Source organism: Poecilia formosa, unplaced genomic scaffold (assembly GCF_000485575.1).
Source record: "Poecilia formosa unplaced genomic scaffold, Poecilia_formosa-5.1.2 Scaffold186, whole genome shotgun sequence".
Taxonomy (NCBI): Eukaryota; Metazoa; Chordata; class Actinopteri; order Cyprinodontiformes; family Poeciliidae; genus Poecilia; species Poecilia formosa.
The window spans coordinates 351,316-378,671 of record NW_006800125.1 but is presented as its reverse complement, the minus strand read 5'-3'; the positions used below and the strand labels follow the sequence as shown (position 1 = coordinate 378,671).

The following is a 27,356-nucleotide window of genomic DNA, read 5'->3' as shown; positions in this document are numbered from 1 at the left end:
TAACATCAATTTGTTTTCAACTTTTCTTATGCTTTTAATGAACTCCGTAGTCTTAATACTTTCTTGTTTACCATCTATATTGCTTGCTGTAAACGTTTCTGGAGCTCTTGTAGCTATAAAGTGACGTTAACTGTTATTGACATCGACTTTTCCTCAGTACGCAACTCCTACTTGCAGTTCTCAAACTGTAAACTTTGGAGATTTTATTCACTTTCTATTCCATACTTTTCATGTGTGACTGTAACATAAATACGGTCGTTGCTCAGCCGTGTTTGAAAAGCTTCATACCTCAATGAAACAGGTAGGCACGCATTACTTTTTAGACGTTCCTAGGCATTCGTTGACTTAAAAATTGGATAATAAATTTAAAGAAGCTGCTTCTGTTAGGGAAACACTTGCCTTGCCAATAGGAATACACATTTTTTTCTCTTAAGAAGTAGATACACTTGAATTAAAGGTTGATTTCTCTATGACGTTTTCAATGTGAGATTATGGAACTGCGGTAAAAGTTGAATTCATTTTAGGGCTTCCACATATTTTTACCAGAAGGGCCAATAAAGGTAAACTGGCTGAATGTTATGGTTTATTTCTGATATAAATCATTTATACCCAACCCACTGTCAGGCTGTTCTCTTTGATTGGCTCCGTCACCTTTGCTCTTGCAGTTCTCCATATCGGGCTCCAGTTCCCAGCCGTCGTAACAGGAGCACTTCACACTGAACTTGTCCTGTTCGCAGCGCTGACTGCACTTCAGGTGCTTGGCGCAGAAACTCTGGATCTGACACGTCTTGTTGTCGGAGCCCAGCTCCATGCCCAGCGGACAGGAGCAGATCATGCCCTCGCCGGGAGCCACCGTGCAGTTATGGCTGCAGTCGCCGTTGTTCATGGAGCACAGATCTGCACAGCGAAGAAGTGAGGCCATTACTGTCTGAAAACGCAGGGATGCAGTACTTGATGTTCTGCTCTCAGCCCGAACGCTGTTCTTTTCTTACCGCAGAGTTTCTCATCGGAGCCATCTGGGCAGTCGTCGTGGCCATTGCAGATTTTCTCTGCAGGCAGGCAGATGGTGGAGTTGCTGGCACACACATGGTGGGAGAGCTTACACACCAGCGCTTCGCAGTTTTCCTCATCCGAGTTGTCCTCGCAGTCGCTGTCGCCGTCACAAACCCAGGCTTTGCTGATGCAGCGAGCTGCGGAGAGAAGGTCGGGTTGAAGCTAAAAACTTAAAGTTTACATAAACTTACTTGACATCTTTGTTCCGAGTGTGCCCCACCGGAGTCTCTGCAACCAAACTTGACAGCTGGATCACACATGGGTGTGACGCCCTCGCAGTTCTTCTCATCGCTCATGTCCATGCAGTCGGTGTCACCATCACAGCGCCAACGCAGCGGGATGCACAGGCCGTCCATCCGACACTGAAACTCATCGGTGTGACAACCACCGGGTGGACGTGTGGCTGTGGGGGAACAAAAAGTTTGTTTTCAGTGATGAGCGCAAAACAAAGTCCAAAATCATGAGGCAGAAAGGCAGCGTGAAGACTGACTAAAACAGAACATGTTTTCGTCAGTCTGTTTCTTCTCCTGTTGCTTTGGAAAGAAGCTAAATGATGACCATACAGTTCAATTATGAGCTTCGGTTTACGAGTTAGTCAAGCAAAAATAAATTACAGAAAGTGTTTTTGTTGTTTAGCCATGACAACATGGAAGATGAAAGCTGAGCAAAAAGAGGTGAAAAAAATGTCAAAATGACAAATTTTTAGATGTCAAAATAAAATTTAAAAGAAAAGTTTGAACATCTTGAAAACACAAAATGACATGGAATAATGTTGAAATATTAAGAAAAACTTACATAAAAACAATATCAAGAAAAAATGCAAAATGTTTAAAATAATGTAAATTGCAGGGGGGAAAAACTCATTACTTTAACAAAAACAAAAATCTATTGACAAGGAAAAGAAGTAAAGACAGGACAGATACCACTGAACAAAAGTTTGAGCCTAATTGGCTTAGACTGGTGACGAGCTTGTCTGATACTGAAAAATCAAATTTTGTCCTGTTCATTGAACACAGCATACCTTAACACATCAGCAACAGAACAACTCTGGTGAAAAAGTTATGTTATGTGCAGAAGACTTGAAGTTAGCAATTTTCAGATGTTTAAAATTAAATCAAAGGCAACACGAATATGAACAATTAAACTATTTTTTACAAAACAGTTTTTTCTGACGTGGAAACGTACAGTTCCTTCAGGTGAGAAGAGAAAGAGAGAGAAAGAAAGAGAAAGAAAGAGAGAGAGAGACCGGTCTCAGCCTTTAACAGGAAAGCTGAGTGTTTCACAACAAAGTTGTTTTATTTGAGCCATTGAGCTTTTAACTTCATGTTTCTTTCATGAAACATGATAAACAGAAAAGTGTCAACTTTTTGGACATCTCAGGGTAATTGCTTAGAGTCTATATTTTCAAACAAGTACACATAGAGAAAAATGTTGTAGTAATGAAATCCCTGATAACCATGACGACTGCTAATATAAGATGACAACAGAAAGTGTTAAGTTCATTATCCCTCAGTCTTTTTTTTTTTTTTTCAAATAATAAACCCTCCTTTTACAGCAATTGCTTTAACACAAAGCTGTTGTTTCTTAGGTTTTTAATACATGTCTAACATTTATTACCCTCTACTATACAGGAAGCTCTGATCATCCTTAAACGCTGCATCAGACCATACGAGCCAGAATGTTACATTACATAGACAACTGACTTATATGTTACAAAGTAGGACATCGGAATGCTGCAAGAACAAGCTAATCCTTTGTAACTCTCTCTTAAAGCAAGTGAACTGTGAGCAAATGAAATGGACCGTGAGCAGATCAGCAGATAGAGACACAGACCCGTGTTAGTGCAGTTGGCATGGGTCTCGTCGCTGTAGTCCCCACAGTCGTTATCGCCGTCGCACGTCCAGTAATCTGGGATGCAGCGGCCGCTGTTACACTTGAACTGAGTGCTGGAGCAGGAGTGCCGGCACCCAGCCTCATCGCTGTTGTCCCCACAGTCGTTATCTGGAAAACAAACGCAGCAAGTCGCTTCTGAATCAAATGAGGCAACAAGAACAACAGATAATTTAACACGTGGAAGTGAAAACAAACAATGCAGAATGTGAAAGATGAGACTTTAAAGTGATGACAGAAACTGCATAGATCAGAATAGGCACCATTAAGAAAATGTACACAGCGATGACAGATTGAGCTCTGCAGCATAAAAACAGCTTTTTAAACCACTGAGTTTTAAAGTCTTATGGGGGAAAAAACAACTATTTACAATTGATGCGCACAAATTTGATAGAGTCATTGATCAAATTTGTGTGTAGCACATCAATGAAAAAAACAAACAACCAACAAAACAAGAGGCAGCAGTTTAAGTTTCTGTTGGGTTCACAAACACCTCAGCTTGAGGCTGAACCTCAGTTAGAAAAGCGTCCCTGACTCTCTCTCCAAGCCTTTACTGGTCAGTCTGAAAGCTTCGGCTAGCATCATCACCGTTTTGGTGCATTCTGATCTATGCACTAACCGGTCAGCTTTGGACAATTCAACTCATCAGAGCCGTCGTCACAATCCTTTTCTGAAAGACAGAACCAACGGAAGACAGCACAGTGGGCGAACAGCACGACACAGGACGACACAAACCAAAATACAAAAATGTACGGAATGCACGACATGACATAAAGCACAAGAAATAAAGGCCTGGTGATGAAACATGCATGGCAAATTGTGACAAAGGGAGCTAGGGAGCTGCTAGAGTGCAAACGCAGCAAAGAGTAGACACTAACCATTGTCGCAGCGCCAGTTGATGTTGATGCAACGCCCGTTGTTGCAGGTGAACTGCGTGAGGGGGAAGCAGGTGGGGTAGGCTGCAGAAATCAAAAACCATTAGACTTTATACCGTTTAAGATCCATTCAAATGTTAAAACATTCTTTAGAGTCATCAAAAGCGACTTCATATAGTATTCATGCCCTTTGACCCATTTTGTTAAGCCACAGCCACAAACTTTATTGGATTTTATGTAATATACAGTAAGTAAAACAATGAAAGCATCCCAAAAGCGTGATTCCGCCACCACCAAAGCACCGTATGACAATACGAGATGTCAACCAACCACACGATGCAGGTTCATCTGACCGATCGCCACAGTCATCGTCCAGGTCGCACATCCAGGAAGCGGGGATGCAGCGCCCGCTGTGACAGGAGAACTGGTTGGGTGGGCAGGTCCGAGCTGAAACGCAAAGAGGCAGAAGTTGTGTCCAGTGTGGTGAAAACTGAAGAAGGAAATGCTTAGAATAGCTCTGCGAAGCGTGCTGGGGGCACCTGAGCAGGTGGTGTTGGATTCGTCCTCGCCGTTGCCACAGTCGTTGTCCCCGTCGCACAGCCAGCGCAGAGGGATGCAGCGGTTGTTCTTGCACTTGAACCTGTCAGCAGGGCAGGTGTGCTGGTCTGGAGAGACAAAATGAAAGGAAACAGGCTTATTTTTAGATCACTGTTACAGTCTCTGAAGAAAACATGGCTGGACTTTCGACCACACGGAAACAAAGCTTTCCCAGATCCGCAGACATTGCTTTATTCCTCCTTGCACAGCAGCACACACCGTGCACCCCTTTGTTTGTTAGGACCTGGCGTGTGTTGACTCACGGCATAACTCTAGAGTCTCATCGCTGTTGTCCAGACAGTCGTTGTCCCCGTCGCATTTCCAGCGCTCCTGGATGCAGCGATTGTTCTTGCAGGCAAACTCCCCCGGCTGGCATTGAGGAGGGGGAACGTAAGACGGGTTGGCTGGGAAAAAAGGAGAAACTGCAGGTTAAACATTGCCAGGATGCAGTTTTGCATTCTACCCATTAAAAGAATTGTGGAAGTAAAAAACCTCATCCATATCCATTTGTCAAACTTGCCACAAACCAGTAGCTGTACTGTAATTGCAAATAAATCATCATACAGACAGGGAACACTTGGGCTATCACCGTTAATCTGTTGGATACTGTCACAAAGAGCATCATGTTTTATTCTTTTACAATATGCAGCTGTCATTGTTGTTGTATATTGTGCATTCAACTCTGAGCAAACAGTCCTAATCATTGTCTGATTATTTTCACCCTGCAGTTGAGCAAAGCACTCTTCAAGCCCTCGCACAATCACAGATGTTTGTGCCAATACTGGACGTACAACATCGACCCACCAATAAATTAAAATGTCAAGTCATTGTGCTGTGAAAAAATGAGACCATAATAAATCACTTCAGAATCTTTTGTGTTGCATAACATTTACGTTTCATTCGCAGAGCACACTTAAAATCTTTTAAGGAGAATATTAAAATGCGTGCAGACCTCGTAGCATTGGATGTGGTTGTGCTCAGAAATAACCACCGTTTCAAGAATCCTGTTCAATGATATAAGAGTCAGCACGTACCTACCGTTACCTTAAGAATCCTTTATTAACCTCAAATAAAGTTCAGCTGTTCCAGTTTGGTTTTTTGCCTTACATTTTTTTAGTTGCATCTTTAAGCCAAAGTCATGGACTGCATCAGCCTTCTGAAGCATTAAGGGGAGCGGAGGTGTTACATATGGGCCATGTGGACAGCATCAGAATTGGGGGGTGCAAAAGAGCAAGCTAAAAAATATGACTTTTTTTTTTTACCCCAGTTGAATTTGAATAAGTTTTCTACGCACAGTTTGTAGAGAGTTGCTGCCACCTCTCTATTGGCATCTTTCAGCATGACAACAACAAACAAAAGCACATATCCAGATCAAGCACAGAACTGCTTCACCAGAAGATCAGAAATTTTATCCGTACACAACCCAGACCTGGACTTGATGGTCTGGAAAAGGCTGCGCAGAGGAGAGGCCCTGATAGATTCGAGACTTTTTTTATTTTTTATTTTTTTAAAGCAGGGTGGGTCATTGTTACCACATCAACATGTGCCTTACTCATCCACTTTGACGCAAAAAACACTAAATGCTGTAATAAAATCAAGACGTGCTGTAACAAAATGTTTTTTATATGCATGTGCACACACTTATGCACACGTATTTAGTTGAGCTTAATATATTTTATTTCAGTTGAGTGATAGAGATATAAGTTGTACTCAAGGGGGTATAAAGCACTGAACTAATTTATCACATTATTTTACATGACAAAACCTTCCTTTTAGTAACTTTTGTACCTTTACAACTGGTGTTGTCAGTCGGGTCCAGTATTTGGTCTTCTGCACAGGCACATTGTCTGCCTCCTGGTATGGCCAGACACAGACTGCTGCAGCCACCGTTGTACACACGACATGCATTAGAACCTGCAGAACAAAGGATATAAATAAGCAGCGACTCAACAGCATAAAGTTAACGCTACGTCACATCTAATGTCCAGCACCTTGCTGCTGCTGAGCGTCGTACATCCGGATCTCAAAGATGGGCGGGCGCTCGTTACGAAGCAGTGTGGCGGTGCCGGTGGTGGTGTCCAGTTTGTAAATGCTGCCACTTCGGTACTCGTTCCAGAACAAGAAGTGGCTATAATGGCACAGACCGAAGGCGTGGTTCAGTTCTTGACCTTCATACACCGTCTGATGGCAGACAAGAAGCCAGAGGGGAATTCATGTTTAATGGTGGAAAATGCTTCATGCAACAATCTCTTTTACAGAAAGAACATATCAAGGTTTATCAAGAAAAAGCAGTAACTTATGCTTACACCGGTTCTTATCTTACCACTAACTATTAGTGCGTCAAGCTAATTTAAGTTTGACTTAAACATCAAGAAATTAAGTGTTTTTATGTCAAGTCCTGTTATTTAGATGATTTTGTATGGAGAGTCAATACTGGGATGAAGTGTGTAAAATGTAATCTGTTGTACTGCACCAGTGGAAAGTCCTTTTTTTCACTTTTTCACCATAGCAACACTCATGTTTCTGTTTGTTTTGTAAACACAAAGATTGCCCAGCCATCTTATGATGAAACTTCAAAGTTCTGCTGTCGTTCTATTAATTTCATCAAGAGTTTAAATAGCTGAATCAGTCAAATTAATCGGAAGTGAGGTCATACTTTGGACAGTTTGAACTACTTCAAACATGCTGTGTAGAAAGTTGAGTGGATCTTCATCAGAGAACACTGAGTGTCTGCATAGGATAGCATGAGATTAAGAAATGATCTAGGATAATGACTGTGACATTTCAGTGTCGTTTATGTGAGCTACATGTGTTATACTCTAATCCCACAATCAGTTTCAGTGTATACAAAGTAAACCATCTGTCTCAGTTAGAGATTAAATATTACAATATTTCTACAATATTACCTCCATAGAAAGACCAAAACTTTTCTAAGCAAGGTTTTTGTTTTTTGTTTCAAATGTCTATATTCACTAGCCATCATGTTAACAAACAGGTCAGTATGTACCTGCTACTGAAGTAGCATTTTAAAATGATATTAAGTAAATGTTACCTAATTTTTTAAAATTCATTTATAGAATATTAACCATCTGCTTCTAGGTTATTTATTTTAAATCTATTAAAATTTGCCCAACAAAGCTACAAACACCTTAAACCACTGGGTTTGCAGAACAATTCTGATTATTTCAGCTCCCATGTTTGTTGGTCTTTCAGAACATAATCCTGGTTTTGATCTGACTGAGCGTCGCTGTGAGAACATTCTGACGACGTGGCGGTCAGACCTTTCGCCCGGAGTTGTTGAGGTAGACCATCTCGATCCGGTCGTAGTAGGCGTCCACCCAGTAGAGGATGCCCTGCGGGATGTCCAGACTGAGCCCGTTGGGCCACAGCACCGTTTTGCTAGTCAGGAAGACGTTTCTGTTTGAGCCATCCATCCAGGCCCGCTCAATTTTGCCTCTTTTGCTCTCTTTGGGGTCCTCCTCCCAGTCTGTCCAATACATCCACCTGATGAAGCACAACAGCATCAGTCATTGATTGATTGATTGATTGATTGACATACAATATTTATCTGGTCTTTTTTTTAAAGAGTTTCAAACATATGTAGAGCTTTAGAAAAATCTCCAGACCACCCAAAGGGAATGGTTACACAGCGCAAACTGGCAAAATAATAAATCATTATTTATCCTCAATTAGTTAATTACTCCAGGACTTGTCAATCAAGTCACTGATGTACAAAAAAAACAGGCTGCAAGCAATTAACTAGGTCTGAAAACACCTCAGCTCCTGGGAACATGGCAGGTATAATCATTAAAATTTCATTTTTCTTTCTTCCGTCTCTCCTTCTCATCCTTTCCTTTCAACGAACCTCCCCCCACCTCTTTCCTCTTTCTGAGCCTGATGGATTATGTGCATTAGTGGAAGCGAGGGCCTTTCTCCTGGGAGGTGTGCGGACACACATCATGCTGTCACTACCAATCTAAACAACGTGTTTGCAAATGTATGATTTTAAAAAGAAAGCCGGTAGCTTTTTAGCGACAAGACACAAAGATTGAGTGCGGCTCGATCCGGTGAGCGATAGAAACGCCTGCATGTGGATCATCTGGTGGAGGAAATCCATGAGTAATAATCAAAAGGGGGGGAGCATCAGAATGCATTGTAACAACAGCCAGAAACACAGATTGAAAGCATGACAAATGCCTCTCCGTGGGATATAAAGATGACATAAACAACAAGATGAATAATAGAAATCTTTTTTTGTAGATGGAGCATGAGTTAGCTCTCTTGATCCACACAGATGAAACAACCGCAGCTCTGGATTGAAGTTCTTTTAGTCGAACAAAAGCATCAAACTCCCTCCCGCCCACCTCATCTCTCGCTCTCTCTGTGTATGCGTGTGTGTGTGTGTGTGTGTGTGTGGGTGTGTGTGTGCGTGTGTGTGTGCGTGCGTGTGTGTGTGTCCACCCATACCCGTGAAGAGGATCCACCACAATGGCACGAGGATGAGTCATTTTCCCCTCGATGAGGGTTTTGCGGGTCTGCGAAGCCTTTTCCAGCCGAGCTACGCTAATGGTCTTCTTGGGCCCGTCATCTGTCCAGTACAAATTGTCGGCCATCCAGTCCACAGCAATACCCTCGACTGTGTGGATCCCTGAAACAAACGTGAACAAACTTGAAGGTGGGTAGATATCAAGTGCTGCATTATATAACATGGCATTTCCAAAATCAGTTTCAACATTTTTCTGGTTGTTTTCCTGTGTTTGCAAAATTGAAGACGATGTCTTTTTCCAACTCTGATTATTATGTGATGTAAATTTACTCTCTCTGTGAAATGCAATATTCCTAAGTCTAAATCATGCATTCAGAAAAAGTAAAAGAACATTCATTTTTTTGTGCGTCTTTGTAAATTTCAGCCTCAGCAAAAATCGTGCAATCCTAAAAGACTAACACAATGTTTGCGAGACACAGTTAACCTAAAACTGCCGCAAATGTCATCGCACTGGAATAAGTCTCCCCATTAAATTTAAATATTTTTCTTCTACATGGACTGTAAAATCCTCTGCACAAATATTTCAGTCTTAACTTAGTTATACCTTCTTTCAGGATAGTGTCCCTCTCTGTCCCATCAATCTTCTGTCGCCCAATGATGTAGCTTGTGGCGTCGGCAAAGTAAATGAACTCGCTCTCTGCATGGAAGTCGAGAGCTCTGGGGTTCATCAGGTTCTCGATCGGGATCATGTACTCGTCTGGTACCTTCGCCTTTATATCCATCCCCCTGATGACACCCGGGCGGCCTTTACCGTAGACCAGGAAGAGTTCGTGTTCAGGCTCTGCAGCAAAACAAGACAAGCGCGGCTTAAAACTGACACAGTTATTTATCTGACACCAAACGTAAAAAAAGCAGTAGTTCCCCCCAGAACCGTCACAACACAAATGAACTAAAAGAGTTAAGATTTGCAAGCAGTGCCAAATTGGAAAGATAATGGGTTGCCCTTGGTTAAATCAGTTCTGTGGATTTAGGAGTAGGCAGATTAATAAAGCTGCTAATGCTGCATGAAAAGCTAAAACATCTTTCTGAACACAGCCAACAGCTCCAAGTGGAAATTAGAGCTAATTCTGTTCTTTCAACAGAGAACCTGTAAACAACCTTCATCCAAGCTCAACGTTGTTTCGAGTTAACAAAGCTGATTTTCAACGGATCCATAGTTTGTATTTCATTCTGAGCTCAAGCCACATATTTGCCTACATGCAAAAATATCATAAGTCCTTCGAGCCGCCAAAGATCTGCTGAACAGCATTAGTTAGTTAGAAAAGAAATAAATACATTACAGCGCCGTTGATGTGAGAAATAAATGCTGATAGGTTTTAAACTTGAGGACATGTGGCTATTTATTTGTTCTCCACTATTATTAGCAGTCATATTATGGACTTTAAAAGAAAAAATATTTTTGTCTGAAGATGTTTTGTTTCTTCTGAACTATTTTTGTTTTCATTTGACCATATAGTTTTTCATCATTATCTTGCTGAACAACTACATAAGGACATATTTTCAGATTTCTTGTAGAACCAACACGATTCGAATTCAACGTTTCTTGGTATATCTAAGATTTCATCAAGGATTAAAGTGCCTTTAGAAGAGAAACAGGCCCACAGCATTATGTTTCAATTATTTCTTAATGAGGGATTTTCCCCACTAAACAAATGTTCTCAAATTAAAGGATAGGTTTTTGGGGTTTTCAGTGTGAGATTATGCAGCTGCAATAAAAATCAACTTATTTTTTATATAGGGATTTTTTTTCTACATCAGGTGGACCAGGTTTAGAGAGAAGAGGACTGTACACATTTTTAAGTCTCTCCATTCTATTCTCGATTAAGTGTTGCATATCTGTCAGTCTTTTAAATTTCTTTAAAGCATAGAATTATTCAGCATAAAATACTAGCACTAGGGAGGAAAGAAGGGAGGAAGTAAGTAAGTAGGTTGAAATAAGAGACAAGGAGGCTAAGACAAAATGACAAAAGAAGGAAAGAGAACTAAATAGGTTGGGTAGGATGTCACTAGGAAGGAAAACAAGGTGGTATAAGAAACAAAGAAATTACACAAAGATAGAAAGACAAGTTGAAAAGAGGGAAACAAAGTGGAAAAAGGAACGACAAAGGAAGGAATGAAGGACACAAGAAAAAAGGAAAAGGAGGAGGGAAGGAGACGTTTTTTAGACATCAGAAGAGTGAGTAAAGTCTAATACTTGGGAGGAAAAAAATGCAATTACCTAAGATGATTTAGTTATAATCCAAAATATATAAAGATATTGGATTACTTTAACTTTTCCAAAATTTCAGCTAAAATGCTGAACTGAAACCACGGCAAAACTAAGAACTTCTCATGAGAGTATCTGTAGGAAACGACTCTACTGCTCCTCAAGCCTCGCAGCATCAGAATGAGGGCATTCTGGGTAAAAGTCTGAGTCAGCAGACAGTTAAGTGATTGTTGACTTTAACTCGACCTCTGACTTACTCAAACTGGAGTCTCACTTACTCTTGCAGGACTTCCCATCACTGCCTAGACTGAATCCAGAGCGGCAGCGGCACGTCCGGGTCTTGTGTCCGTTTCCCAGGAGACAGAGGTCGGAGCAGCCTCCGGCCTTCCCAAGCTGATCCACCTCGCACGCGTGGCTGCGCACTGGAAACCAGGGGAGGGCGAAATAAGACGTGAGGGGGCTGTTGTAGTGGATAACGACTGACAAAATATGCGGCAGCGTTAGCGTTCACGAGCACCTGGAGGCTGACGTCTCTGGTGGTACACATGCAGAGCGCCCCCTTTGTCCACTCGGGTCACCACTTGGTAGTCTGTGCTGTTGAAGCGGTTGATCCTGATCACACTGGTCTTAGGCTGCATGTTGGCATTGTCTGAGTTGGTGGCGTACAGATAGTTTTCAAACACTGTCAACCCGTACAGATGCTCAATCTAAAATGAAATAAGAAAAAACAGAGCATGATGCGATGGCACTCAGTGGAAATCACTAAATAAAGCTTTACTTAAGCCATATGTTTATAGATTAATAACAGCAGAAGTCCAATCTACTTAGCAGTCGAATCACCTCGATCTGAAGGGTTGATTAGATTTAAAATACGAGATTAACAAATGTTTCTCTCATACAATAATTGTTCTGTAAGCCTGTCAAAGGAGTTAATTAAAGTTATTCTGTAGGTCAAATAAAAAAAGAAAAATCTTCTCTGAAGTGACGTCCCGTGAATTGGTTTGAAGCAAAGTGACATCATGCTAAATATTGAAAAGATACACGTTTCTCTTTTACTCTGATCTATAGTTCTCTGATTAACTAAGAGAAGAATACTTTCATTGTACAGATACAATTCTGATAAAAAAAAATAAAACTTCCAGGTATTCATTTTTGAGGTCACATTAACAGATGAGTCTCTATTTATTTACTTGGTGACCTCTGACCTCAGCACTGGATTTCATATGGGGGGGCTAGGTGTAGACTTTTCACACTCTTACTTGCAGAAGTGTTGAAAACCATGCGTCATTTTCCCTCCACTTCATCATCATGTGCTGCTTCGTGTTGGTCCATCAGACAACAAAACACTTTGAAGTTTGTGTTTGTAATGTGACAAAATGTGTGAGTATTTTTTGCAAGTCGCTGTATGTTCTGCCAAAATGAGTCGTATGAAAGCAACGGCAGACAAAAGCCTCTAGTGTTTGTTTATTTGTTTGTTTGTGTCAGTCAGAACAGGAAAGCTGTTAACGTCCTAGCAAGCTTTAAGAGCCACTGTGCATCAGCAGTGCAGCTGCATTAGCAGCGTCAGCACCGGACATCGTTATTCAGCCTGTCTAATGAAAAGGCAAATGACCCAGATCTTCTCTCTGCTCATAATTCACTTGCTAAGAGCCCTTTACAGGAGTGCGCAGGGGTAATATTTGAAGTATTAAAGACATATGGGAAACTCTAAGAGATGCTGGATGGTTTTTTTTTTTAAAGCTCATAATGAATCGCAAATGCAAACATTCAAAAGCGACAATCTCCTGGTCTCACCAGCAGCCCCTGGATGATGGTGTGCCTGTTCTTGCCCTCGTAGTCCACCACCTCGATGTAGTCCAGGTAGGCGTCGGCCCAGTACACCAGCCTGCTGACGAGGTCCAGCGTGATGCCGTGGGGGAACACGATCTTGCTGTCGACGAGCTTGGTGCGGTTCTGGCCGTCCATGTCGCAGCGCTCCACTTTGGGGATCTGACCGTAATCTGTGAAGAACACCTTCCTGCAGAAACAAAACCGTCACAGGCTGAGCGAGGACAGAAAGACGTACAGAGAGACGGACGCTGAAAATACGATATCGACGTGGCTGTACTGCACGTGCAAAAGAGAAACATACAAAAGGAAACAGACAGCTGTACTTTTGAAGTATATACGAGTTATTTAACTGGGTGTTCATTCCAATAAAATTGTCAGATTTGTTATTATGATTCTGATCTGAAACCTAGCAAGTCTGTAATCTGGTGGGAGCTTTTATTATTATGATATGTGAGGTCTTTAATTGTTTATTTCCACTGCTCTCTTTTAAAGGTAGAATTATTCTGCAACAACTTCAGTGATTTTTTTCCCCCTCGAACTCTGACAGGATCACAGTTATGCACACAAGCTGAAATATATGCACACATCATATTTTGTTAAATGCACCTCAATCACTCACTGTTTTATAATCGTCGTTTAGTTTCTGGACTGACTCTGTCTGGAGAGTGAACCAGTTTTCTTGTCTGAATCAGTGGAGTTGAATTGCTTCCCCAGCACCAACCTGCTTTTAAAGTCCAGAGTGGAGGTCAGTGCCACTCTAGAAAATTAAGATCTACAAGTTGCATCTATTACAAAACCAGTTTTTATCTATGTTTGTAGTAGCTGTCCTGTTGAGATGCCCGATAGTTTGAGGCACTAGCCTTTATGTGATCAAATTACAGTTGAAGCTCTTCATCAGTAGCACTAAATGCAAGACACAGGATGATGCTGCCACCACCGTACTTGTCCAGTTTCCTTGGGTTTTCAAAGCCTCCCCTTGCTTTATGACACTGTGGTCCAAAAACTTTGTCTTTGCTCACTCAGTTGGGCAGATCAAAATTTTTGCAGTCTGGAATATCAATATTGATATAAGATATAAATTAATTTTATTACCATAAGAAAGTCTCCAGTTTATGATATTCTTGGATCATTTTCTTGGACAGGACATTGTGACATATTTTTGTTTTAGATAATCTTCTATGCAAAGTAGCAACACATAATAATAATTGGTACTCTGGTACTCATATTTGATTCTGAATTTTTAAAAAGTGACTTTTCCAACTTCTATAAATCTACAACTCAAATCTAAACTTGGATGTCAACATTATTTTATCATTGTTCCACCATCTTTTTTATTTGTTGCAGATGTTTGATGTTTAAAGTTTCAAATTAAATATGACATTCATAATCCTTAAGAGTGTATAAAAATATATCTGTGCAGTCAAATCTTTGACTTGATTTACAAGTTCTTGCTCACACAGATGCTGAAAATGTGCTAATAAACAACATTTCTGTGTTGCATAACTAGAAAAAAAAAAAAAAAACCTCACCAAATAAGCAATAATAAATAATTGCCAGCTTTTACGCAACTTCCCAAAATTCTCTTTTGCACGTTCACAAACACTGACTCATAGGAACTCATCTTTCCTGGAAAACCCAAAATCTCAACTTAACCTGACAGTCTTACATAAATATGCACACATTTGCTGATACAGCAGATGGAGCATTTTGTTATAAACAACAGGGTTGGAGTGAAAACATACTTTTATGCTCAAAACCTACGCAGTCAGGCACTCGTGGCTCAAACAAAACATCTGTACTCAATTACCCAACGTTCAAGTATTCAGTTACCCCTTCCAGTTCATTTTTAATAAGATGTTTCAGAGCTAATCATGTTGTAGAAAGATGGCATTAGTCCAGTCGCCTCTAACAGACTTGAGTTTTCATCAAACTTTTCCTCACATGTAAAACAACGGGGATGAGGTTCACAGAGCTGGAGATATCTAGATGTGTACTGACCCCATGTTGGGGTCCAGAGCGATGCCTTTAGGGTTGTACAGCTCCTGGTCCAGGAGGGTGACGCATGTCTGCCCCTGCTTGTCACACACAAAGATCCTGTCGTCCACGTCATCCACAAAGTAGAAGTTTCCGGTGAGCCAGTCAATGGCCATTTGTTCCACATCTGGAATAGAAAAACAGAAGAGATGAGTGGACATGAGGGGACACAGGAGGTGCAAGGTGATGTAGAGTCATTATTTCTAAAAACAACAGATAAGCCTGACGTCTGTGGGAAAATAAAGGCCATCTCTCAGGAACTGGGACTCCAGCAAACCACAGTGAAAGTTGTTATCCTCTGATGAAGAAAACATGAAACAGTGGTGAATCTTCGCAGGAGTCACTGGCCAACCAAAATGACTCCAAAAGCACATTGTGAACTCATCCAGGAAATCATGAAAGACCACAGTAGTGGTGGAGTGATGGTCTGTGACTTCTTTGCTTCAGGGTTTAGCACAAATGATGGGACTATGGATCTTGCTTTCTACCAGAAGGTTTTGCAGGAGAAGCCTGAGCTTCGCAGCACTGCAGCAACTTCCCTTGTGAATGACTCAAAATGAGCTAAATGAAAGTTTTGGAGTTCCCCGTCAGAGTCCATACTGAACCTGACGTAGTGCCAGTTTGTTTTAGATAGTTATTTTATTTCCTTAATTAAATGAACTCATCATCCACATTTGCTCCTGTTGTCTTCGTCAGAAACAAGTATGACAAGAAGCAAAAGCGATCCCTAAATTAAAAACTTGTTCGCAGCACTGCATTCTGAAAACTTTAAGATAGTAAACAGTTTGATGTATATGTTATTATTCCTGCTTAACAATCTTAATAATGCCTAATATCAAACTAAGTTAATAAAACTTTGACTAGGCATCTTGCAGAAAGAGTGATCAGTGGTCTCCTTTGGTTTTTCTGTGTTTTCACCATGAAACAGATCTAAATACTAACTGAAGAACAAAACCACAAAAACAGCGCGTTTTGTCCTGTTACCTTCTTTCCTGTAAGCTCATCGATGTACAACTGTGTGTTCGTCATGAAACCATTTGTTCATACAAAACAACAGACAGACAAAAACCCACCCAGGAGGAGTGGTGGAAAACAAATGAAGCCGTTTGCTTGAAAGGTCACAGAACTGAGTCATGAAGCCGTTGCTTCCTCTCCTGCAGCCCCTTGTGATCCAGGGCATCGTCTCTGGGTCAGAGTTCGCATTCGGCCCGATCTCACTCATGTTCCACAGAGGAGAGATCAGGAGACCTCTTCGTAACTCTGGCCATTCATGGACGCAAGTGTCATGTGCAAACAGGAGTTGACGAAAGAGATGGAGAACGTCAACAACAAAGTGCTGCTTCTGTTCTCTGAATCTCCATCCCGAGACCTGAAGTCACTTTCACTTTCACTACCTGGTTGCCAGTTACCCAAGCCCAGTGCTTCCATCAGTAGGAATCCTACACCTATTACTGGATGGAAGGTAAAGGCATCATTTTATAACACTTTGCGCACAACATCAGCGCTCCTCTGGAGCTTTGGAAGAGTCTTTCTTGGGCAATCAGAAGCTTCTTGATGCATGTGGCTGCCCTCATTCGTTCCAACATCAGTCAAATCTACACCAGTCAGACCAAACATTATATGTATGGATAATATCTCAGGAGTCCCGCTTGTGGGATTTCCATGGACATTAAGTTTATTTAGATACAAGATTGGATTAAGATCAGCAATCTCCCCCAGCAGCCTCCAAGTGGTTGCTCAACACCTGCAGTTTCTTGCATTCCCTTCACTGCTATGAATACCAAAGTACTTTCAAATTTGACCGATATTTTTATTGCTAAATTCAGTTTAAAACATAATGAAACATTTACAATCTCAGCTTCTCGGTTTGTCACTGTTTTTTTTCTTTTTTTTTTCTTGGAGACCAGCTTTTCGAGGATGAAGGACGATAACACACAGGGATACCAACTCCCCACTGACTTCAAGTACATAAATAAAAGTACATAAATAAAACTTGCAAATAACTGTATATTTTTTTTAAATCTGGTACTCATGCGCTCCTTTCTTGTGCTTTCCTGGGCGACTGCCCGCACGGCCCATATCAAAAATCCCCAGTTTGCGAAACCTATACTTTTGCATACAGTAAAGAATTTAGATGAGGTGCAAGAAAAATGTTGGGAGGAGGGCTTCACAAGCCACAAGGACTTGTATTTTCACAGCTGCTGCCAGCTCAGCTCTCCACAGAGCCTTTCTGACACACAAACGTCAGAGTCGCATTCGTAGTCTTCAGACTCTTGTGTTTGCGCAAAGCTCAGTGGTGAGGACGGCGATCCAACGCGGTGGTTTGTTTTCCAGCCCGATCCAGTCCTGCAGTGTTTCAGTGGAGACCAGAGAATCCATTCCTCTGACCAGGGAAGGAACACATTATGTTTCTAAACACAGGAAATGATGGAGCACATTTCTCAGTGCAACAGTCCGAATAAAACTGGACATTAAAGACCAATAAAACTGAGAACATCCGGTTGAGAATTCTGGACTTTACAAAAAACTCACACTTTTTTTTATTTATTTATTTTTTTCTGTGCAGCTTGAGAAACATGAATATCTTCCAATATTCTGGGTTAAATTAAAGTTACCTTAAGACAAAAAGTAGCAAGATAACAACAAAAAAAAACTGGTGAAAATGTAAAAAAAAAAAAAAAACCAGAAAACAGTGGGGAGATGGGGGGGAATCGTATCTCAACTTTGGAAACTTGGCTACGCAGCAACAAAATTTCTGAGGTTTATGGGAATCTGGGAACTGATTGCAAAGCAGCTCTGAGTTATTTCAGTTTAAGTCATTCCAGGTGCTCGGCAGATCACTCTCACTGATTACGTAACGAAAACTAATGCAAGGGAGAGGAAAAGGGGCGAATGTGAAATATTAGAAAATTGCACTCGAAATATACGGGCTCCTTTGCACACAGGTCGCCTCTTCTGCTCTGTTTGTGAACCAAAATGGCAGCGAATCAGGAAACTTTTCTGTTGCCTCTCGTCCTCGCTGCATCATCCCTCCCCTTCGCCGTCTCCCCAGAGGCGGGAATAGAGTCTGGATTCATTAAGTGCAGCTCTGTCTGTCTGAAACTATGCTATAAAGAAAGCATGGCGTAATTAAAAAAACAGAACCAGCTGCTTTCTTCACCTAGTCGTCTTCTCGGAAAACAGATCCTTTTCTGTGTTTTCGTCCTCTCTGTTCTGTCTCGTTTAAAAGGAAAAGAGAAAAAGAAAAAAACACTCTGCCCCCCGCCCTTTCTTTCTTTTTTTTTTTTTCTTTTTACTCAGCCTAAATCGAAATGCAAAAGAAGTGGAGCTAGTCAAATCCTTTTTATTGAAGCTAATGTTTCTGTGATACCGATTGTAAAATGAAACCCCCACTAAACTGGAGGGGGGATTTGATGGTGTAGAGCAAACTGCTGAGTAAAAAAAATGTATAAAAATGGAGAAAGTAGGCAAGGATAGAAAGCTTAAAGCTGACCGAAGAGTCGGAGGGAAAAGATGATTTAGAAATTGCGCTGACTGGCTGTCCTTTTGAGTTCCCATAACCTCATAAGGAGATTTTAGACCAGTGTCAGGCCGAAGCAAGAGCAGCAGCTGTACTGTAGCTCTGCAGTACAAGCAGGGAGAGAGGACTTAGTGACAGCTCGGAGATCAGCCTCCATGTACCCAAAACCGCTCACTTTTTAGTGACTATGAACCTCAGACGGTGTAATTCAGCAACAGACTAAAACGTTTAGTAACTATGAAACAGACAAAATAGTGCAGGATGGATTATCAAACTGTGCGAGGTGATTTGCTTTGGAGCCCAAATTAATGGACAATAAAGACAGATTGTACTATTAAATGCTTTACATTTACATATTTTTTTTGCGTGGCAGAAAGTTTGATGACCGCTGCTTTAACAGCCTTCACTGTGGATGACCTTACATCATATTTCTATTAACTCTGACCTTCTGGGGGAAAAAAAACATTTCCTCAGCATGATTCTGCTGCCAGTTTTTACAATGAAAGTTGTCCTCCACACATTATTTTTGCAGACAAGTTAATAAGTTATTTGTTCTCATCCTCAATGAACAGCGAGATTTACACTGAAGCTACACTTCACACATTTGAGCTCCATTACCAAATCTGTGGCATCTGAAGGGAACAGGCTGTACTGAATTTAATTTAGGGGTATTAGAGTAAAGGAGGCTAAACAAAAACCCACAATGCATCTTCCTTTACTCTAAGCAATCATGCATCTGATTTGCTTGTTTGTTACAATAAATCCCAATTAATGTTTACTATTTCAATGTGCAACATGTAATACTTCTACAACTAATTGTCATGCTGTATGGATGGTGCCAAGGGCCACAGTCCCCATGTTTGGTCCCATTTTGTGTTAAGCACCACATGAGTTTTCTTGTTCATGTCTCATAGCTAATTTTCTGGCATGAGAATTTCAAAAATCAAAACGCAAACAGATTTATACAACTGAAAACAGGAACTCAGATTAGAAGCTTATGCTGCTATTTTTTAATGTTTCAGTGTTTCACACCAATGTGTACAAAAACGTCAGAAATGGCAGAAAACACTTAAATATGGCCCACGAGTTTATGTTTGCTCGTTACGTAAAAGCCTAACCATCAACGATGAAGGGTTTGACAAAATACAGTAAAAGTAATCGCTATGAAAGACAAGCAGGAAGGACGCGGAGAGGGGGAGGGTAAACATCTGGACTGCTCATCTGTGGCATACTGAGGTCTTGACTCACTCCAACCACATGTGCATAACTTCCTGTAATGTTCAACCCTGCCATTGGTTGCTGCTGGATCCTCGCTGACTGTGAGCATAAACCTGCTCCTCCTCCTCCTCCTCCTCCTCCTCACTTACACTCTGCATGAGCAGGAAAGATTAACTCTTCAGCCTGGGGACTCATTTCACATTATTGAAGAAGATGAGAAAATTCATATTGCATATTTTTCACACTTTTTTTTTTTTTTTTTTTTTTTAGAGCGTCTGGTTGCACGTCACTTGTCTCAGCAATCCTAAATATAAAAGTTCAAACGTCAACTATCTTACCCTTATGTAACACTTGCTCTAATTAGATCGATGCCTTATTATTCAATTCATTCAAACAGGAATATTAAATATAGATACTTTATTCTCTCTCAGATGCAGCAGTTTCGATGTCTATCTATTACTTCCTCTCACCGCCTGTTGTGAACATCCTCTCCTCGCTCCTCAACGCTTCTTGCATTTTGTCCGTGTGGGCTCTCAAACATACGTCTGTTAGTCCGTCAGTGGGTCTGCGTGCGAGAGCCACAGCGTGCCAGCGGGGGCGTCAGTGTGTTTGGAGGACAGGCGAGGAGAATCCAGATGTAGCCGAAGGAATTTCCCGCAAATTTTACTCCCTCTTAATTTGATTCATCACTTGTAAGCAGTCAAATCTTCGGAGAGAGCAGCTGGATCACAGCAGCAGCTACTGACTTTTATCTACAACTACAACGCAATAATTAAACTCAGCAAAATCTGGATGCTATATTTTTGAGGCAGCCCAGGACGATTAGGGGGGATTTATTTATGAACGCCAAATGTGTTGTGCTTTAACCTCCTTGTGCAACACAGTTTTTTCCCCAGTCTGCGCTTGTCTGATATTATTCACGATGAAAGAAACAAACTGTGCTTCCAAATGACAAGGCGCAAGCAAGTGGAAAACAAATCTGCCATCATTTGGACTTTTCATTTCACTGCTGACCTACCGAGTAAGTCAAACCTGTCGTGTTGAATCTGTAGCCACACGGAGAGGGCAGGCGAGCAGAGACAAGTCTCTGCAGGTCTGCTTGGTTTGCAATTATTGTCTCAAAGAAACAGGAAGACCGTGGACAAGACGGGAAAATGTGCAATCAGTTCCAATATGTTTTAAATAAGCTGACGTATATTTGTGAGCTTTCATCATTCAGGATTTTCTCTCCCAGTCAAATTTTCTGCAGCAAGCGGGAAACTATTTGGGATTCAGCCTTGAGCACAGAAATGATTAGCGAGGGAGTGTTTTGAATGAAAACAAAAGAAAAAATAAACTCGTAACAACAATAGCAGTTTTGTTGTTTTAATTTTGAACAATTAGGTTTGGATCAGTGTAATCTCTTGACATTGATTTTATTCTCCGGGAGAGAGTCTGATGTTGTTGGAGGGATTTGATAAAAAGAAGAAAAAAAAAAATCAGTTACACAATTAAAGCAAAAAAAAAAAAAAAGCTCAGCATGGAAACACTTCTCATGAATAAATAACACCCAGTTCCATTTGCCTTGGACAGCAGGAGCCAAACCTGCAGTATGAAGGCTCCCATCCAGTTAAACTACGTTCCAGTTAGGAAAAGCCGGTAGGGTTAGCTTGGTGTTAGCTAATGAGGCTACATGCTAGTCACAGGAAGCTGCAAAAACCAAATACAGATATGTCTGAAGGGAGGACAGAAGGAGGAAAGAAGGATGGACAAAAAGAAGGATGAAAGAAAAGAAAGATGGACAAAAGGAGAGAAAGCAGTGAACACCACAGAAAAGTAGGGAATGACAGAAATGGGAGGAGGGAAAGCTGGCATTGGCCAAAACCGAAGAAAAGAAAGAAAGACAAAATGAAGTAAAAGGGGAGAAAGGGAAGGAGATAAATGATAAAAGAAGAAGGATGAAAATAAGCACATATGGAAAGACAAGAAAAAATGGAGACAAGGACGGACAGAAATAAGAACACAAGTGAGAACAGAAAAAAGGAAGGAAACGAACGGCCCGAAGAAAAACAGGCAAAAAGAAGGATGGAGAGAAGGCAGTGACATAAAGCCATGTTTATAGTTCAGTATTTTCTAATTCTTAGTGTTAATAGAGTTGCAGCTGCAATAAAAGCATTTGATATTTTCCTTGCAGCTGCAACTAAATTTATTCCCCAGATGTACCATTAGGAAAAACGAAAATCCTATTTCAGTAGCTCCCAAATTAGCATTATGAACTTGCAATTGCTCTTGAAATGAGGTGTAAAAATCAGAAATGGAGCATGCTCAAAGTTCAGCCAGGTGTATTCCAAGACTTTTCGTTTTTTTTAAGTTTTTTTCCTGCAAACCAGCTCAAAGCTTTTAGCTTCAAGCACATGCTAACAGTTTCTCTCCATAGTGCCGTTTCCACACAAACCAACATCAGACATCCTCCTCCGCCTCTCCTCCGTCCATTCATCCAGACTAAACCCGTGCTCTGTGTCTGACAATGGGGTCTCACCGGGAATCGCTTTTTATTAAACTTCCTTAACCTTCTCTCTTATGCAGACTATACTGAGAGGATTAGGGGATTACAGGGAAAACCAGGAGCAGACAATAGAGTTGAGAGTAACGTTTAATGTTCATTACTACGGATTTGTGTTTGCAGATAAACAGGACCGATAACTTTCTGCGAGCCACGTCTTAAAGCATCAAACCCCGATGACTCCTTAAAGGCTTTTCGTGATAAGCTCGCTCCATTCACAGCTTCTTTGTCGACTTGCTGAAGACAAGCCGGCCGCAGCAGCCGAGCGTCAACATGACAAAGAGCACCTGGCTGGAGCAGCAGAGTCATGATAAAGGCTAGGAAGGGGATTGGGATGTGGGCGTGTGTGTTTTTGTGTGACCTGCACGCAGCGCAGCTACAAACATGTGAGAGCACACGCCTGCATTCGGTCCGGCCCCTCAGATCTCTTTGTCTTTTCTAGAAGTTTCTTCTTTGCAAATGGGAGAAAAGGCTCACCCGTGTTTTTGTGAAGCGAAACTTAAGCTGTGGAAAAGAACAGCTGCTTTTAATGTGCTGTCATAATATTTATGATTCGCAGGTTGCAGACGGGGCAGCAGAAGGTCTCAGGGTGTCTATTCACCGAGAGGTTTTACGCTCAGCTCTACTTTAGTGACATTTTGGTATGCTTTCTTTTTTTCCCAAACTTATTTAACTCTTGAACAAACTAAAGGTGTGGTTTCATTTCACTTTGTAGTGAAAGCAGACTTTCTGTATGTGGAAAGTCCAGGCATTACTCTGCCATGGATATTTAAACTTACCTAAACTGGCTGGTTTCCTTCCACTGACCTGACTTTCAAGCAGTCTATTTTTTTGTTTTTAGGTGTGTTCAGGATAATTGTCGAATTGTACCCAAATATCAACCATCCGACCGAATCTGACCCTGTCGGATAAAATATGATCATGTCTTTCTGGAAAAGACTAGACTAGGCTAGACTGGAAACTGCTGGAATACCATGAGTCCGGATTCAGGTGGGTTTCATGTTATCAATGCAGTGAGACGGTGATGACCAGAACAAAGCAGCCACTGCAAAACGTCCACCTACGAGCTCAGCTGAAAGCGGCAGCTGTGCAATCAGAAAAAATGTTTTCTGGAAGACAGCGTACTAGTCGTCTGAGACAAAAACAGAGATCTTCAGCCAAAGCGGAAAAAGAAAAGTTTAGAGTCGGGTTGAGGCTTCGAAACGAAGGCACGCTCCGGTGAATGTCGAGCACGACGGTGGCAGAGTTATGATCTGAGGTTGCAGTGCTGCCTGGTTAAACTAAATGACTACAAGTTTCAACAGGACAAAGGACAGATATTTACTCATGACTGCAAAAAGCACGCCACTGAAGCATCACTTCCTGATGTTTGATATGAGTTTGAGGGTATGTAAATATTTGAACCTGTGTGGATCGGAAATCCTTATTGATTTTAAACCCATTAAAGTTGTATTTTGTATAATCAATCAACACAGAGAAAAGAATGGCTAAAGGCCTTCCATGTATGATAAGAACTATAGCTACATCGTGTTTCTGCTGATCGGCGTCTACAGCTGTGAATGTTTGCTTTGCTTGTATGAAGAAAAGGGTTTAGAGGAGCCTGACGATTTGCTTTTGTTCGCTTGGTTGTATAAAAGATCAATTTCAAGTTATTAATATAAGCAGTACTTACGGTGGAGGCTGAAAGAGATGTTGATGACTTTTTCCTCGGCGAAGCTCTTCAGGTTCGGGATTGAGGCGCATTTGAGGTGTGTGGATGAGGGGGAGTCTCCCACGTGGATCCAGCAGACTGTCTCCTTGGCATAGACAAAGTCCATGGCTGTGGTTTGCTTGGTGCTGGTGGACAGCAGGCTGTGGACCGTGGAGCCGCTCAGGGAGGTGGCCTGGATGTTCTGGGAGTTGGCTATCAGGAGGACGGGCAGCCGTTCCACCGGAACTGAAAACGGAGCAAAGGGATTTTGCCGACAGCTGACAGGAGGAACATGAAATGATCCGGTTTATTCTGGATCTCTTTCATTCACTCCTCGTTCATATTTGTATAATATGTATTTTGCACTGTTTCCCTCAAGTCAAAAACACAACAGGGAAGCTCCAACACGTTTTCCAATTCCAAGCTCCAAACATTTCACAATGACCTTCTAGATTTTTATGGGATTTTTTTTTCTAGAATTATGAATATTTGAGTATAAGACACCTTCCCAATAAAGATTCTCATGTTTCAAAAATCGGAAACTGCTTCAAATTTAGCAGAGCGGTAAAGGGCTAGTCCACTCTTTATTCTGACATCTAGACAAACTTTTATATATATATATTTATATATATATATATATATGTGTGTATATATATATATATATTTAACTTTGCAGCGATTTTATGAGACGGATTCATTTAGACCCCACAAGTCTTTTACTGTGGCGAGTCACACTTGCTACCATCTACACTAGACCTGGTTTAAAAATAAAGGTTCGGTTATCAAGATGCTAGAAAAAAAACCTTATAAATGGCTGCCGTCAGTACTCAGTTTCTGACTAGATTCTCAGTCGGTATGTCAAAAATCTAAATATTTATAAATTAAATGGTAAACTCGATTTTCAATGTGGAAAATCTATGACAAGTGAGGTCTAAAGTATTCATTTTCAGAGTGTTATTTTTTAGGAATTAGAATAAAGTCTGGAAACTCAAACTTTTTTTATATGCTGTGCTTTCTGTTTCCATCAAGAAAAGGATAAGCAAATCTCACACTTATTAAAACTTTTCAAGACGGTTCTAGAACTCTCTTGACTTTCTGAATGCTTGGATCTACTCAAAAAAACAAAAAAAACTCGACAAGAACATCGAGTCTGTTGCTACAAATCAAAGATAAAGAAATTTATTTACGAATAAATTAATGTGTAATTCATTTTATTCAGTTTTTTTTGTCTTCTAGACAGTGAAAAGGGGAATACAGTCCTGTAACTCAACCAGTTTTCCACACGTCCTTACCCAGACTGGGAAACTATTATAAACCAGATTTGATATTCATTAAGACTAACTAGAAATCCTGCTGACTGTACCGAAAAAGGGCAGAGCTCCAGACCTGGACACAGACAGACACTGTTTCCTGTTGATTCTCACCATTCTTGGCTTTGCAGGAGCGGTTGTCTGGCTGCGGCAGATAGCCCTCCACACAGGAGCAGGTGTAGGAGCCTTCGGTGTTTGTACAGGTCTGGCTGCAGGTCCCGTACAAACTGCACTCATCGAAGTCTGAGCCAAAAAAAAAAAAAAAAAAAAAGCACAGATGGCCACAGAGTTCATTAAAGCATGTGCTTCAGGTAGGAATGACCTAAAAAGAGACCCAAACTCTATGAAAAAGATTATCCATATAGCAGGTGAAAATAGAAGAAAACTAAGATCCCTTATTGAAAACTTTTAAGACTATTTGTTTTCTGTGATGCAGTTTTTTTTGTGTGGTCCATAATTAAGTCTAGAATCAAACACATAAACAACCGTACCCCCTTTTGCTCAAAGGTAACGCAAACTCCCAGTTCCCTGGAGGGAGGTCTTAGCACTGTAAATAATGCTCGTGTATGTGCTGCAGCTGAGTTAGTGTCAGAAAAACAACTTAAAATTATAGCAAAACCATTTATCTGCCATCATCAGTAGCCACGCTAACTGGCCTTAGCATTATTGTTGCGTTGTGGGAAAGGAGCATAGTGCAGCAGAAAGCAAGGAGGAGGGTGTGAGCATCGCATACACGAGGATGACAGACAGCGGTAAGAGCCTCTTCCTAGCTCTGATTGGTTGTTTCTGACTCGGAGTGGTGCTTTTCTGCAGATGTCAGAAAAGCCATAGAGAGGAGGAAGAGGAGTTTGAGCTTTTCACAGATTATCAGTCTCATACTCTCTGGACATAGTGACAGTTTTAACAAATGTGTAAAAAAGCATATTTGTTGAAAAAGTTACCTACTATATCTTTAAGTAGCTTTCGTCAACACAAATTAAAGGCAGTGGACTCTTCAAAGAGTGGCAGCGGATGCTTATGCAAATGCAAAAAAAACGTTCAATTCATTGAAAGCATTTCATACGTAGGCACCAAATGGTTATTAATTCCTAATTCCACAGGCATCAGCAGGTTATGTAAAGACAAACAGCTCACCTTTGCATGTCCTTCCATCGGAGCTGATCTCGTAGCCGTTCTTACAGTAGCAAGCCGGACCCTGAGGGGTGACCGCACACTTTTCCTGACAGCCAGTGATCGAGCAGTTCGATATGTACACTGAAGGGAGACAGAGGAGGACAGCAGTGAACGGATGAGCCACATAAAACAACAAGCAGGACTTTATTAATGCATTTTGTGTCACTAAAATATTTACAGAATGACTCTGGCAGATGGATGGACGTGTTGCTTTATGACCCCGTCAGAAAAGCGAAAGGTCACAGCGACATGAGCTCTTTGTCCCAGTTGATATAAAATCTCATCACTGTCCTGTGATAGGAGTAAAAGGCTGTTTCTCTGAGGCCGCACCAACTTTGTGGATTGAATCCTTAAAGCATTGCTTTCTCTTGAGTAATTGTTTCTGCTGAGAATCCCCAAGGCTGTGAGGATGATATTAAAGGATAACATAATGTGTCTGTCCATGGCTGCCGCCAGCAAAGAGGCACGATGAGTTAAGAGTCAGCTCGGTTTATCATAAACCGTCAGGAGATACGATCTGCGTTTCGTCTTCAAATGAAGAATATCTCAGAAAGAAGACCAAAATATTTTTAAGGTACAGAAAAAATATGGCCTTCACAAAAAAGGAAAAATATTAAGGACAGAAGAAAGTGATACGAAAGGAAAGAAGGAAAAAAGTGTTGAGGGAGAAAGGAAAAAAGGAAGGAAGTGAAAAAGTGTATGAGTGATGAGGAGTGGAGAAATGAGGAAGGAAGGAACGAAGGAAACAAGAAAGTACAGATAAGACTCAAAGAAGAAAGGAGGGGAAAAGGAAAGATGGGAAAAAAAGTGGAAGGTCATAAGTAACATGTAGACAATGAATACTGAAAAAAGTCTAGCATACACATTTTTAA

General features: G+C 41.1%; 1 protein-coding gene across 8 annotated transcripts in view; it reads right to left on the bottom strand.

Annotated features, from left to right (window-relative positions):
- Positions 1–27,356, bottom strand: part of LOC103147623 (low-density lipoprotein receptor-related protein 1-like) — a 108,092-nt gene that overhangs the window by 41,717 nt on the left and 39,019 nt on the right. For 4 of the 8 annotated variants that reach the window (XM_016678637.1, XM_016678633.1, XM_016678635.1 and 1 more), the window contains exons 4-24: positions 26,446–26,565; positions 25,426–25,554; positions 23,984–24,247; positions 14,996–15,158; positions 12,962–13,184; positions 11,685–11,874; positions 11,446–11,589; positions 9,506–9,742; positions 8,883–9,063; positions 7,697–7,919; positions 6,407–6,596; positions 6,204–6,329; positions 4,679–4,819; positions 4,358–4,483; positions 4,149–4,265; positions 3,822–3,902; positions 3,563–3,613; positions 2,887–3,054; positions 1,274–1,456; positions 993–1,190; positions 652–897 (exon numbers count right to left, since the gene is read on the bottom strand). In XM_016678637.1, coding sequence (XP_016534123.1) covers positions 652–897; positions 993–1,190; positions 1,274–1,456; positions 2,887–3,054; positions 3,563–3,613; positions 3,822–3,902; positions 4,149–4,265; positions 4,358–4,483; positions 4,679–4,819; positions 6,204–6,329; positions 6,407–6,596; positions 7,697–7,919; positions 8,883–9,063; positions 9,506–9,742; positions 11,446–11,589; positions 11,685–11,874; positions 12,962–13,184; positions 14,996–15,158; positions 23,984–24,247; positions 25,426–25,554; positions 26,446–26,565 — 3,501 coding nt within the window. The remainder of the gene's footprint in view (positions 1–651; positions 898–992; positions 1,191–1,273; positions 1,457–2,886; positions 3,055–3,562; positions 3,614–3,821; positions 3,903–4,148; positions 4,266–4,357; positions 4,484–4,678; positions 4,820–6,203; positions 6,330–6,406; positions 6,597–7,696; positions 7,920–8,882; positions 9,064–9,505; positions 9,743–11,445; positions 11,590–11,684; positions 11,875–12,961; positions 13,185–14,995; positions 15,159–23,983; positions 24,248–25,425; positions 25,555–26,445; positions 26,566–27,356) is intronic. The other 4 variants (XM_007566061.2, XM_007566062.2, XM_016678636.1 and 1 more) reach the window with 1 other exon arrangement.